This window comes from Prionailurus viverrinus, chromosome D4 (genome assembly GCF_022837055.1).
Source record: "Prionailurus viverrinus isolate Anna chromosome D4, UM_Priviv_1.0, whole genome shotgun sequence".
NCBI classification, from domain to species: domain Eukaryota; kingdom Metazoa; phylum Chordata; class Mammalia; order Carnivora; family Felidae; genus Prionailurus; species Prionailurus viverrinus.
Genome location: NC_062573.1, coordinates 31,518,034 through 31,531,411, shown reverse-complemented (window position 1 = coordinate 31,531,411; position 13,378 = coordinate 31,518,034). Strand labels below are relative to the sequence as shown.

The window sequence follows — 13,378 nt, the reverse complement described above, 5'->3', positions numbered from 1 at the left end:
TATACAACTATAAAAAATTCAAATACAGCAAGTTACCATTGAGTCAGACTAGAAGGGACTGACAGGGCATTAAATACTGTGGGGTAGGAACAGGGAAAGGGGAGGGCCGTACAAAATGGGCAGAGGTGGGGGAGTGAAAAAGTGTGGGCACTGGGGGGAAGGGGTGGCTGGGCCCCCCCAGTGTCAGGAGCTTATAATCTGATGGTGGCAACAGAGACCCTGGGACAGACAGGAGGCTGGGGCAGGAGGAGAAATTATGGATGTGAGGGGATCCCCTCAGAACCCCCCCAAGGGCTCCTGGGAGTCGCTGGCGTTGGAGGTTCCAGCCCAAGGGGCCAGGGTGGGGGTAGGGGTGGGTCTTTGGTGGGTGGATTGGCTGCAAGGTCCTCCTCTCCCGAGGGAGGGAGGAGGGCCAGTGTGGTGTGGCAGGGCTCGGGGGCGGCAGGCCCGGGCCTGCCGGGGTCTCTACAAATTATGTCTGAAGAGAATGCAGAAGGTCCTCCTGCCCGTGTGCAAAATAGAAATTGGGGTCTGCGGGCTCAGCTCCGGCCTCCTGCTCCTCTGCAGGTGCGCTGGCATGTCCTCACGGGATGCCGGGCTCTGGGGAGACAGGGCAGGGGGCTGTGAGGGAAGAGGGTGGGATAGGGATTCCCTCAGGTTCCCCTCTGCCACCCAACCTTACTTGACTTACCAGATCAGGAGACTGTTGGCAGTGGCGGCAGCAGCGGCCAGGGCCAGGGTCACAGGGACGCCGATTGAGAAAGGTGTCAAGGTTCCTCCACCGCTGCCCAGCTCCCCAGGGTCACAAATCTTCGTGGTGGGTGGGGGTGCCAGTGAGCTGGTGGTGCTGGTCGTGGTCTCTGGGGAACATGGGGGTAACTCAGGGCAGGGCCAGGGCTACAGTCCAACCCAGTTCTGGGGGGTTTCATGAGGTGTATTGTTCCTGCTCCCTGTGTTAGACAGTGCTGCCTCTCCCATCAGACAGCCCCTGCTTCCTCTCTCAAACACATCCTGCCTCGCCCATCAGGCAGATCGTGCTTCCCCAAGGCTCACAGATGACCCCTCCACCCAATGGCCCCTACCAAGAATGTCCAGAGCAAGGACCAGGAACAGCATGGGCAGGACAGACAGACAGCAGTGAAGCAGCCACAGAGTGCCTGGTCTCTAAGGCTCTAAGTCCTGGGAGGAGTTGAAAGGCACAAGATAGAACCAGGCAACAGTGCAGGTCACTGAGAGAACAGGGGATGGGGGATGGGCTCACCCGGAGCCTGGGCCTCAGTGGTGAGGTGTCGTGGCTCCTCAGTCCAGGGCGTGGCATGGGCGGCCACACTCCAGTCACTCCATGTCCCAATCTCATTGTCCTTGGCCGCCACCTGGATGATGTACTCCTTCCCAGCATAGGCATCTGTGATGGTGTGCGCTGTGCCATCTGACAGCTCTACCTGCAGCCAGACCATGGGATGGGGGTAGGGGGCCCTGGGGGTCAGGAGAGTGAGGCACCCCCAGAGGAACTGAGAACACTTCTGAGCAGAGAAGAGTGAAGACCCCCTGGAGGAAATGAGGACTTCCTTGGGAGAGAGAGGAGATATTAAGAATACTCCTCAAGGAAGGTAAAGACATGTCAGGGGGGAAACCCCGAGAGAGGGAAGATGATCCTAAAGGAGAGTAAGAAAATCTTTAAGGAGACTGGAAGCACCCCCAGGGGAACAGAAGGAGGACTTTGCTCATTGTCTCACTCTGTTGTCATCCCAGCTTCCTCACAGCCCTCAATCTGAGCCCTGATCTCAGCCCCTGCCTGGAGGTGATAAGAGTAACAGGGTAAGAATGGGGATGGTGATATGCTGCCCTCTCCCATCAGGAAGCAGCATTAAAACAAAACAAAACAAAACAAAACAAAACAAAACAAAACAAAACAAAACAAAACAAGCAGCTTAGAAGGAAGGTTATGAACACAGTCATGGAACCAGGCTTCCTGAGTCCAAGTTTTAGTTCCACTCCTTACAAGCAAGTGACAAAGTTACTTAACCTCCATATGCCTTGCTGTGCTGATCTGTAAAATGGCATTTACGATCTATCTCACAGGGGTATAATGAGGACCAAACACACTTCAATCAGCTCTGTCATCATCATGGGTTCCAGCTCAGAGCCTGGCTTCCCAGTTGCCCAGTGCATCCACTTCCTCCCATTCAGGAAGACCTCAGTATGGTCGTCACCCTGCCTGAGGTGGACTGGGGTGGGGTGGGCAGCTCCCAAGAGGCAGGACAGCAGGGCAGCTGCTCCATTTCCTCCTGGAGGCATCGCCACCCCACCCCTGCGGAGGCCAGCCCTATTCTGCTGGTCTCCCCCACCCTTCAGGCTGGCCTGCCTGTCCAGCGCCCCTCCCAGTCCCAGGCTGAGCTCTGGTTCATCTCAGCGGCACCCGCTGCCTCATTAAGCCTCCTCGTAAACAGGGGCAGCCGGCAGGGGCGGGCGGTGGGGGGGGGGGGGGTGGGGGGGTGGGGGGATGCTGCTCTGGGCCACGTCTGGCTTCAGGGCTTTTTTGGTCCCTGTTCCAATCTTCCTTCCCAGAAAACTGGGGTCTGGGCTACCTACCTGAAAGGCTGTGAGTACATGTGCACACGTGTATGTGTATTCATATGTGTGAAGGTGTGTCTAAGTACAGCAAGAAGCCCCTCCAATAATCCCCCCTCCTGCCCCCATCCCCATGGCCCTGAGGTGGCAGGCACTGGTAAAGGTCAGGGTCAGGGTGAAAGTCATTTGGGGCCCAGACCTGAGCTCAGTAAGTCCTACTCCCAGACCTAGAAGATTGGTGGGCCCCATAGACTCTCCTCCCCTGGAGTTGGGGCCCAGTTCCTCCTCTGGTCCCCTACACCCTTTTGCCCTGCAAAGACCCCCTCTTGCTGAGTAGTCCCAGCTCCTTCAGCTCCTTTTCCCTCTTGTCAGGATTTGACCCTCAGGCCTCTCCTTTGATTCTATCTCCCCAGATCTTCACAACTGTCTTTCCCCAAAGGGAGAGAGCTATGAAAAGCAGATCAGATTACCACTTATTGGTGGGCTTATGGTGGGCACCATACCTCTAGGAATGTGGCCCAGGAACCCAATCCTTTCTTGGCAGCCACATATCCTAAGACTGGGCCCTTCTTGCTGGGTTATCACTGATCCCTTAATCCATCCCCTTAAGAGAATGGTTCTTCCACTGGCAGGAATTCTCTAGTAACTGGCATCTGCCTAGCCTCAGAGTCCTCCGTCCAGTCGGCCGTAGCATATGTCAGGCATGCCCTTCAGCCTCCCTGCTGAGTTAGGGCAAGAACAGAAGATTCAGGGAACCCATGCTAGGTCCCTGTACTTGCCTCCTCCTTGTCCATGCTCAGATAGCCCCTGTGAGACCTCATGGTACCCATTCTTGTATAATTCCTGGCCTGTATATTTCATTTCCTCCTGAAAATCCAAACAATGTTTTTTCTCCTCACCCCTCTCTACCCTCTCCCAATCATACACCTGCTCCTTTCCAATATTAAGGATAAGGGAGAGTAGATTGTATTCAGAGCAAAAGTCAAGCTCAAAAGAGCCATAAATCTAACCAACCACAATGCCAATGAGATATGGAACAGGGAAAGCACATGCCAGGTCATACGTATTTTTTACCACAGAGTCTGCATATTTTGCTCTGTCCACATCAGTATGGGGGTCAGTTCTGTGGTGCATGGCCTTGGCATGTTAGTCACATGCATGTATGGAGCATGGTTCCTGCTAGGAACCACGTGTATGTATACATGCTCCCATGTGTGTGGTGGGCAGTATGCCAGGGCCACTATGAGGCGTGTGCGCTGCGATGCGCAGGGCTGCTGCCTGTAGCTCGTTAGCAGGGGAGGGGGGCTTGTGAAACTAGACCCTGGTTATTAGCAATGCATTAGGCGCGGGCAGCTGGCCAGGCGGGAGGGACTCCGGACTCTGTCAGGGAATATGTGAGCAGCCTTTGTGGGGGCCAGGCCTGCAACCCGGACAGGCACCCTGGAATCGAATTACGCACTTTAAAGGCTAGCTGGACGTGGGGCATGGGGAGATGGGGCTGGAGCCTGGTGGGTGGGTTGACCCCTGGGTGCCAGCCTGGGTTGGCCTGTGGCCCAGCCCCAGTCTGAGCCCACAGACCTCATGGGCCACAAAGAGCACCTACAACCCTAAGGGCCCTGGAATGTCAAAGGAGAGAGAACCTTAAATCTGCCCCAAACCCCTGGCTGCTCCCCTGAGCTACAGTAGCTTGATCAATACGTACTGAAAAGGTAGGTAGCCCAGACCACAGCCTGACCCCCATACCAGCCCTTATCCACTGCCTAGTTCCCAGCCTAGACTACCTTCTGATCTATAACCTTGAGCTGACCCCTAAGCTACATCTGACTTTGGAGCCCTGACACTAATCGTGGCCTGAACTCTTACCCTGGAACAAGCTTGCCTCCACTGACTGATTCTGATCCCTCGAACCCTTGAGACTATGCGTCCTTGAGGATAAGAGCCGTCCTGCTCCTTGGGTCCAGTACAAGCCCACAGCCTGGGCCAGAGTGTATGAGGGAGACGCCTGATCACAGAGGAGAGCCAGAGGTAAGGAAAGGCAAATACTAACTGCCCTACCTGCCATCTCCCTTCCAGGATTTCTCCCCATTACCCTGGGTGCCACAAAAACAGATGTGTTCCCATCACACTAACAGAGGTCACTGGGAACCCCTTAGGGCCTCAGATCAGGATACTTCCCTCAGACCCATCCATCCTCCCAGGCCTATCTGATCCCTTCTCCCTGAGGAAAGCCTCTCTGGCTGCCCTCAGGCTTCACATTGGAACAGCTATCAGCTGATACAGGTCGTATGGATATGCCACATGGCTCTGATTCTGGCACTTGGGATCTGGGCAGGGCAGGGCACTCACATGCTGCCACTGGTCCAGGATGAGGGGTCGGTATCGCAGAAAGAACTTGAGAGGAAAGGACTCAGGGTCAGGCCAGGTTGAAGGGGTCTGCCAAGTCACCTCTAGCCGGCGAGGGTTGCTGGGAACTGGTCGGGCTACCACATTTTCTGGAGGGTCAGGTTTCACTGTTAAGGAGACACAGCTTCATTACCACACTAATCTCTGGAAAAACCCCACTTTGTCAGCCCCAGTCACCATGTCCACCATCTCATATTGCCAGTTCTTGTCATAACTGTCATGGTTGCTACCCCTCTTCTCTGTTGTCAGTTCTGGCAACCACCATTAACAACCATCTCATTATTTCAACCTCTCACATCCCTATTCCCACCAAGGACTGTCACTACAGTCACTGTCACTAGCTCATGATAATGATATCCCAAATTTCATCCCATCATCCCAGCCCCATGCTCATGATGACCAGCATCCCAATTACCAAGTCTAAATGATGGCTCCACCATTACCAGCATCGCCTCCATTGTCATCTGGATCACCCCCTCCTGCACCAGCATCATACACTCCCCTCAAGCTCAGCATTTCACCTCAACTCTTCCAGTTCCAAATTGAGATAAAGTCTACCCTGGAAGAGTCTGGGTTTGAAGCTGCTCTGTGGGTCAAGGTTAAAAGACAGTCCACAGGTGTGGCAGATCTGGGTTGGACTCCTGACAGGAGTCTAAGGGCCCAGCTCATGTAGAAACAGTCTGGCTGGGGGATTCAGCCATGGCATGGAGGGCAGGCAGAGGGTCTGGCTGAGATGGAGAAGAAGCAGGCAAGGGGTCTGGCTGGGATTGGGGCAAGGGCAGGCAGAGGATCTGGATGGGGTGGAGCAGGGGCAGGCAGAGGGTCTGGCTGGGATTGGGGCAGGAGCAGGCAGAGGATTTGGATGGGATGGGGCAGGGGCAGGCAGAGGGTCTGGCTGGAGTGGGACAGGAGTAGGCAGAAGGGTCTGACTGGGATGGGGGTGGGGGTGAGGGCGGTATCTGTCCCAGTCCTGTCTCCTGTTCTGACACCTCATTCATCACAGGCCGTAAGGAAGCCATTAGCGTGGGGCGGGGGGTGGAGGCTGCAGCTGCACAAGGGTCTGGCCCAGCCTGCCCCCCCTCCCCCTCCTGAATACTCTAGGAGCCAGAGAGAGTATGGGAAGAGCTGCTGGAAAGGTCTCTTGGCCCCTACAGGTAAAGGACACCCTCAAATATTCACAGGTATATACATACCATGAACATATGTACACATGTATATACATTCCACATATACCTATGCACACATGTGACTATCCCCACCAATGCTCATATACACCTCTGGCACACCCCCACTCACACACTCCCACTGGAGTATGTTGCAGGGACCACCCCCCTCCCGACGCACCAATGGTGAACTCGTCGAAGGTGATAGCTGTGGCGTTGTGGCCCAGGGCATTGCTGACACTTATCGAGACCTTGTACTTGATGGTGGAGAACAGGTGCATGTAGCGGATGTGGCAGCGGTTCTTGAGGGCTGGGTCCTTCTCACAGACCATAATTTTGGAGCCATGCCTGGGGAAGGGTGAGGCCCAGGCACTGTTACCAACATCAAGAGTCAGGTGGGGCAGAGGTTGGGGGAAGGTCAAGCCCAAGGCTGGGCTAGGGTCTGGACTGAGGGCATGGTGGGTGGCTGAAGGAGAGGTCAGAGGTCAGGGTTGAAACCGGGTCACAGGCAAGTCTACTCACAGCACGGTCACATTGAAGGTGTTGGGGATGTAGGTGGGGGTGGGCAGATGCCAGCTGCAGTAGAAGCCCTTGGGGTAAGTGTTGGAGCGGCAGCTGAGCACAGGCTCCCGCGGCGGCACTGGGGGTGAGGACAGCACGGTCAGGGTATTCTTGGAGCCCCTAGTCCCCTGCACTAGTGTGGGGACAGGTGGGCCCCAGAACCCCAGCTCTCCCCCCTTCAACCCATCAGCAATGCCAGAGGTTGGGGAGGGGTGGCTGTCAGCGAGGGTCTGAGGCTTCCCAGGCCGCAGACAGCCAGATGTTTAATTAAAGAAAAACAAGGCCTATATGAAGAGGGAGCCCCCCCCACCTGCTCAATGGAGGCGGGAATTGTGGGGGAACAGGGGGCTGCGGGCCTCAGCTCATCAATCACAGGATGGAGATGATGTCTGGGGGAATCGGCCCCAGCCCCACATCTCCTGACACGTTGTGTCCATTCCCAGAGAAAAACTGTGCAACAGAAGCTGGTGGGGGGAGGGGGGCGTGGGGGCAGATGGTCCTGATTGGGTCCTCTGGTTGCAGGAATAGTCAGAGTGAGCTCCCTGGAGAAGAGTCATCCCAGGCTTCCCCTCAGTAGAGATTAAGAAACACAAGGAGAGGCCTGGTGGTTCCACAGGAGCAATAGCACTGGGTGGCTGTACATGTGAGTATCTGTGTATAGGTGTCTAGGTGCGTGGGTATATATGTCACATGTGTCTCTGTGACATGAATGATCCACAATGGAATGTAGAGGTATCTATGGGCATGGCTCAGAATGTGTGGCCACGTAGGATTGCATGTGTGTGCATATGCCTGTTGAGAGGAAGCTACTGTTCCCTTGGTATATACCTCACTTCCAACCCCTAGCCCCCAGCTCCTCCATCACAGACCCTTTAAGCAGTTCTTTTCTTGGTCAGCAGCTGCCTTCACTCTAGCATGAGGAGTCCCAGAGAGGGATGGGGATCTGCCTGGGGTCACACAGCAAACTAGAGTTGGGACTGAACTCCAGGATGGGGATACCCACCTACATGATCACACATACACACTTGGGAAGTCCTTTCTGCTATCTAACCACACTTCTTGCTGCTGTGAGCACTTAGCCCAGCTGTCCCACCCTTAGGCATTGGGTAAGGCGTGAGGACAGCCGGCTCAGGTTCCTGGAAGGAGGCAACTTCTGTGATCTGACCCAGGCAAGGAATGTCCGTCAGTGGCTCCAGGGACACTGACACCTCCCTCTTGTGCCCCCCCCCGCCCCACCCCCTGCCTGACAGGTGGACAGGAAATGGGAGGGGGGCAGTTCAATAAGCCAGGGACTGTGAAGGGGGGAGTGCATGTCTATGCTTGCTGAGTGACCATGGTGACACACAGGGAACTGTGGGCTTTCATCCACAGTGTACACGTGATGGTGACTGATTCTGTGTGATTGCATGTACATGTCCATTGTGTGTGAAGTATATGTGTATTGGGGCTGAACCCCTAGGGCCCAATCTGGCTTTGCAGAAAGAAAGATGAGGGGTCAGAGAGGCATCTGGGAAGCTTGGGTGAATGTAGCAGCTAGAGTGGGCTGTGCTGTGGGCAGAGGCAGCTCCATGCCCCAGGGCTGCAGGGAAGAGCCAGAGCCCAGCTGAGCCCCCACAAGGGGCAACCTGCATTCTATCCACTGCTGTCTGCCTCCCCTGGGAAGCTTTCCTGGCCCCGTGTCCATCTTGTGTCTGTTCCATGTTCATCCTGTGTGCCTCTGCTATCCCTTCCCTATCTGCCCAGGGGCACAGAGGCATGGGGGTGGGGTGGGGGGTGGCCAAGGACACAGGAAGTGCCTTGTGGGGGCCTGTAGGCCAGGCCAGAGTTGGCAGCCACCCCAGGAGGAAAGGACATTCCGAGGTCGGCTGAGAAGCCTCCACTCCCCCCTCCTGCCACCCCCCTCCTTACCCCCAGCTTCAAAGGAGAAGGGTGCTGGGGGTGGGGTGGGTACTGAAGGCTGCAGAGTCAGCTCCCTGCTGCCTGGGACTCTTTGGAGGGCAGAGCGGGCCATGGCACTGGACTCACAGGCCCCCTCCCCCAGCCAGCCTCCCCACTGACCAGTCCCCTACATTCCCTCTGACCATCCTCCCCCCTGAGACCAGCCTTCCCCTCAAACCAGTTCCTCTCTCTGACTGGGCAGGTCATGGGGGACCGGGGGGCCAGGCGGGGCTTTGTCTGTCATCTGGCTACTCCTGCCTGGCCTTGGGCCCTGAGCAGGGAAGGGCTTGGGTTTCCTGACAGGGACCAGGTTTCTCAGAGGAAAAAGGAGGAAAGAAAAACAAAGAAAGGAAGAAAAGGAGTGACTTGCTGCAGCTGGAGCCCAGCTGAGGGGCCGGGTGGGCGGAGGTGGGGGTGCTATGAGAGACCAAGTGTGAGGTTGTGGGACAGTGTGTGATCAGGCCTGTTGTGAGTGTGCTGCAAGATGGGGAAGAAGCTGTTTTTAAGACACTGCAATTGTGAGGCTGTGCGTTAACTCAGAGGCTTCATGTGTGTGACTGAGACTGGGCAGTTGCGTAACTTTGCAATTGGCTGTGTGTGATTCCGGACAGGGCAGTTTGATTAAGACTGTCTGTATGTGTATGGCCAAGGGGCTGAGGTACTCTCTGAGAATGTGTGTAAGTGCACCATTGAGTCTGAAATGTAGTGACAGCAAGACGACATACCTGGAACACTATATAGGAGATGGAGCTTAAGCCTGAATATATTTTTTCAAACTGTGGGTGTGGGAAAGTGCCCAGAAGTTCAAGTATATTCACACGTATGAGCTGAACAACATGTGAAAACATGTTAGAGGCTCTGTGTGAGCAAAAGCTCAGAAGTAATTGTGTCATGTCACAGTCTGGTCATACAGACATATTCCTGGATGCCCAGGCATCCCAAGTTGCCCCTTGTGGGGGCTCCTGAGATGCCCAAGTGACTGCATCAGCCTGTGGCAGGATGTCCTTGGGTCCCATGCAGGGCCGTGTATGCGTGTACATTGCCCCCGCTGGCCCAGGGTTTGTTTGTTTTCCTCCTAATTGGCTTGTTTTTCCATGTCCAGTCCACCAAACCGCATGTTTTTCCTCTCATCTCGCCAGCCTGCCTGGGCTGGAGCCCCCGGCACGCACAAGGCCTGCCTGCCGGCCGGCCCAGAGAGGAGGAGAAACAGGCTGCCCACACCCCTGGCCAGGCCAGATCAGGCTGGGTGGGGCAGGGTGACCCTTCCAGCTCCAGCCCTGCCCAGGCCCCACCCACACTCCTCCTGTCTGGCATCAAATCCATGACCTGCCCCAACCTTATCTCATGACATCTCTCAAGGCACCCCAACTTCTGGACTCCCACATACCCCTCTCCTGCCTTCCCACCTGTCCTTTTCCCCCAGACATCTTCAACCACAAGCTGCTCTTTCCTTCTCAGCCAAACAGGGCTGAGGGGGAAGCAGTGCTGAACCAGGGGTTCTGGAGTTCCTTTCCTGACCAACCAAATATAGATATTTAAAAATTGGATAAGGAATTGTCCATTTTAAATTAGTAAATTACTCTGATTTGTTTTAGCTTAAAAACAGAAAGACACTGAATCAGCACTGTCTAGTAAACAAAAGGATGCTACTAAAGGTAACCCTGTGATCCCATTTCCTAATGTGGGTGGTCCTTCCATCATCCTGGGTGGGGGACTCCTTTGGGCTGTTTGTGAGCATCCACCTGAAGGCAGGGAGGTGAAAGTAGTTCAAGGATCAGTCTGGTTAATGGGACTTTCAAGAGTATATATATATTTTTTCAATGTTTATTTATTTTGAGAGAGAGAGAAAGCATGCATACTTGAGAGCAGGGGAGAGACAGAGAGAGAGAAAGAGAGAGAGAGAGGGAGAGAGAATCCCAAGCAGAATCCATGCTGTCAGTACAGAGCCCAATTTGGGGCTTGAGCTCATGAACGATGAGATCATGATCTGAGCCAAGATGAAGAGTTGGATGCTTAACCAACTGAGCCACCCAGGCGCCCCTCAAGAGGGTATTTTTATGATCAGTTTCCCTTAGAAATAGAAACATGAAAATCATATATGTTTAGGATAAATATGAAATTTTTTTTGGCTTGAATGACTTACAAATCAGGGTTAACTTTGTCCTGTTCTCTGAGTTCTGGCTAGAAGAAGAATAATTTGATATTGAGGGTTGCCAAACCCAGTCTCTTGTTACTAATATAAAGTGACTGAGACAATCATGATTAATGTGCCCTGTTCCTCTGACCACCAACTCTTTAGAAGGAAATAAGGCAATGAGAGATAAGTACCTGTTACTATAGCCAACTCATGACCAGCTCTCCTCTGACAAGCAGGGCCTGGGGAGTGGTCAGCACTACATATAAAAGGTCTGGGCTCTGGTGACAACAGGGCAGCTGTGGGCATGTCCTGTGGGTACAGACTACAGACATTACTTCCAGACCCTATTTCCCTCCAATGACCTCTCAAAGAAGATCAAGTCATTAGGAATGAGGGCCCATGATCACCAAGGCCTAACCATCATGGCCAGCTGTCTCCATTCTAAGGGCTTCTGGGACTCAGATTGAGAATACCAGGGTGTCAAATTGGTCTCATTCTTCTTCCATGGCACTCAGTGTATGACCTTTTCCGTGTGTAAGGACGTGGGGCTGGGCTGAGAGTTACACTTCCAATGGCCCTCCCTCATGGTGGGCCAGAGAGAATTTAGGTAGGCTGGTCCTATATTTCTCAAGCTGGCCGACAGGGGTCATTCCACCCTTGGCTTGCAACTAAGATGGCTGGTTATGATTGCCATCTCTCTAGTTTAAACACACAGAAGGCTTTTCTGTGTGAAAATGAATATCCCTACCAAAACATATTCTCACCCTTCCTCTAATCCCACTGGTGTGTCAGTGTTTTGTGGATAACCATGGGGAAACTTTCAGTCTAACATTTCCCATGGCTGTCCATACCAATCTCCTAACAATGGGCAAAAGGTCTGCTCCCAGGTCCCTCAAGCATCTCCTCCCCTCAGCAGCTCCCAGGGAATAAAGAAACCATCCTCAGAAAGTGGGGTGCATCACAAAAATTGGATGAGGCCAGCAAAACATGAATCTTTGGCTCAAGGAGAAAAGAAGTGAGCCTGTGAGGAAAGAATATTCTGTTGGTGGGTGCCTCTGGCTGAGATCCAGGTGCCTACTCAGCTGACCCTCAGCAACACTGATAAGCTCATCATTTCAACTTCTCCAATCTGTCTTCTGAATCACATTCACTCACTCCTCCTTCTACCTTCCTGTTGGCTCCTTATCTCTTTTTGTGGCTCATCTCTCTCCATCAACCCTTTATAAAGTGATGGTCTTGAGGGCCCAGTTCTGGGTTCTCTTCTCTCCTCATCCCAGAGTCTCTCCCTTGGTCATGTCACCCCATCTAAGGCCTTTCTTATCCCATCCCCAGCCCAGGTCCCTTCTGAGTCCTAGACCCTCAGATCCACTGGCTATAGCCATCAACTCCCAGATGTCCCCTGAGTACCCCAACCCAACACATCTATAGCAGATGTTGGTGGTGCTGCAACAGATCTCTGGCCCATACCTACTGCCCTCTTCTGCATTTATTTGCCTAAGAGCTTTCATTGGTCACCAAAATCTGCATTGCCTGCTGAGGCATTAGGCCAAAGTGCAGGGGAATTAAAGCATCCCTGCCCTCACCTCCAGGAGACTCTTTCAACCAGGATGGACAGGAGTTGGTATATAAGCTGAGCTCCCTCACACCCCAGGCAGGAATACTCCCAAGGTACATGTCTGTCTGGGCTCTCTGAGTTCTCCAAGGTTAAGCTGCAGCTACCCAGAGCGTAAGTGAATAATAGTGACTGGATAACTGTCTTTATTGGTCACCTTAACTTCCTTTTTCTATCACTTTCTCATTTCCTCACTGTGTTTCTGCCACCTGACAAATAAACTGCTTGCATACAAGTTCTCGTCTTGGAATCGGATTCTCAGGAAACCCAAACTAAGACTACCTGCATACTACTGTCCAAATAGAATACCCTATCTTTTCTTCCACTGACCCTTCCACCTTGCCTCTGTCACAGTGATTGGTAGCACTAACTGTCTTGACTCCTCCTGCTCTCTATTCTCCTGTCCTCTCTACCTTCAATCTACCACCAACTCCTGGAGGTCCAACCAGCCCTCTCAACTTCCCCAACTCCATGCCCCAGTCCCTGATCCTCATCATCTCTCCCGCACCCAGCAACAGCCTCCTTCCTGCCCTGGCACTGCCCCATCCAACCTGTCTCTCTTCACCACAGTGAGAAGGATCTTTTAAGAAGGTAACCCTGATCATGTTACTCCCTAGCTTGCAGGATCATGATTTGCCCCATCCCCTCCTTTAGCTCCCTTTCCTCATTTACACCAGCCCCCCAGCCTTGAAGTCCTATAGTCATACCTAGCTCTCTGCCAGAAGTGACTTTTTCAATGTATCTTCCAAATCTCCCAAGTCTCCAGTGCCTTCCACTTCAGAAAGCCTTCTTTTTTTCCTTGGAGCCTCCCAGAGTGCCTATTCCTATACCCACAGAACCAGCCTCTGTGAGAGCACACCATGGAGTTGGCCTCACTCCACCTTGGATCGGTGACCCTAAGATTCCTCCCTACCAGGCCCCAGATAGGCCATGCCCTGCCAGCCCTCCCCTGCTCATCTTGTCATAGGCAGTATGATTTTCGGATCTCAAAGA

General features: G+C 53.5%; 1 protein-coding gene across 3 annotated transcripts in view; it reads right to left on the bottom strand.

Annotated features, from left to right (window-relative positions):
• Positions 1-13,378, bottom strand: part of CNTFR (ciliary neurotrophic factor receptor) — a 39,779-nt gene continuing 26,401 nt past the window's right edge. For 2 of the 3 annotated variants that reach the window (XM_047831432.1, XM_047831431.1), the window contains exons 5-10: positions 6,660-6,777; positions 6,319-6,485; positions 4,918-5,081; positions 1,262-1,442; positions 692-860; positions 1-600 (exon numbers count right to left, since the gene is read on the bottom strand). In XM_047831432.1, the coding sequence (XP_047687388.1) occupies position 600; positions 692-860; positions 1,262-1,442; positions 4,918-5,081; positions 6,319-6,485; positions 6,660-6,777 (800 nt within the window). In that variant the 3' untranslated portion in view covers positions 1-599. Of the gene's footprint in view, positions 601-691; positions 861-1,261; positions 1,443-4,917; positions 5,082-6,318; positions 6,486-6,659; positions 6,778-13,378 lie in introns of those variants that run through there. The other variant, XM_047831433.1, reaches the window with a different exon arrangement.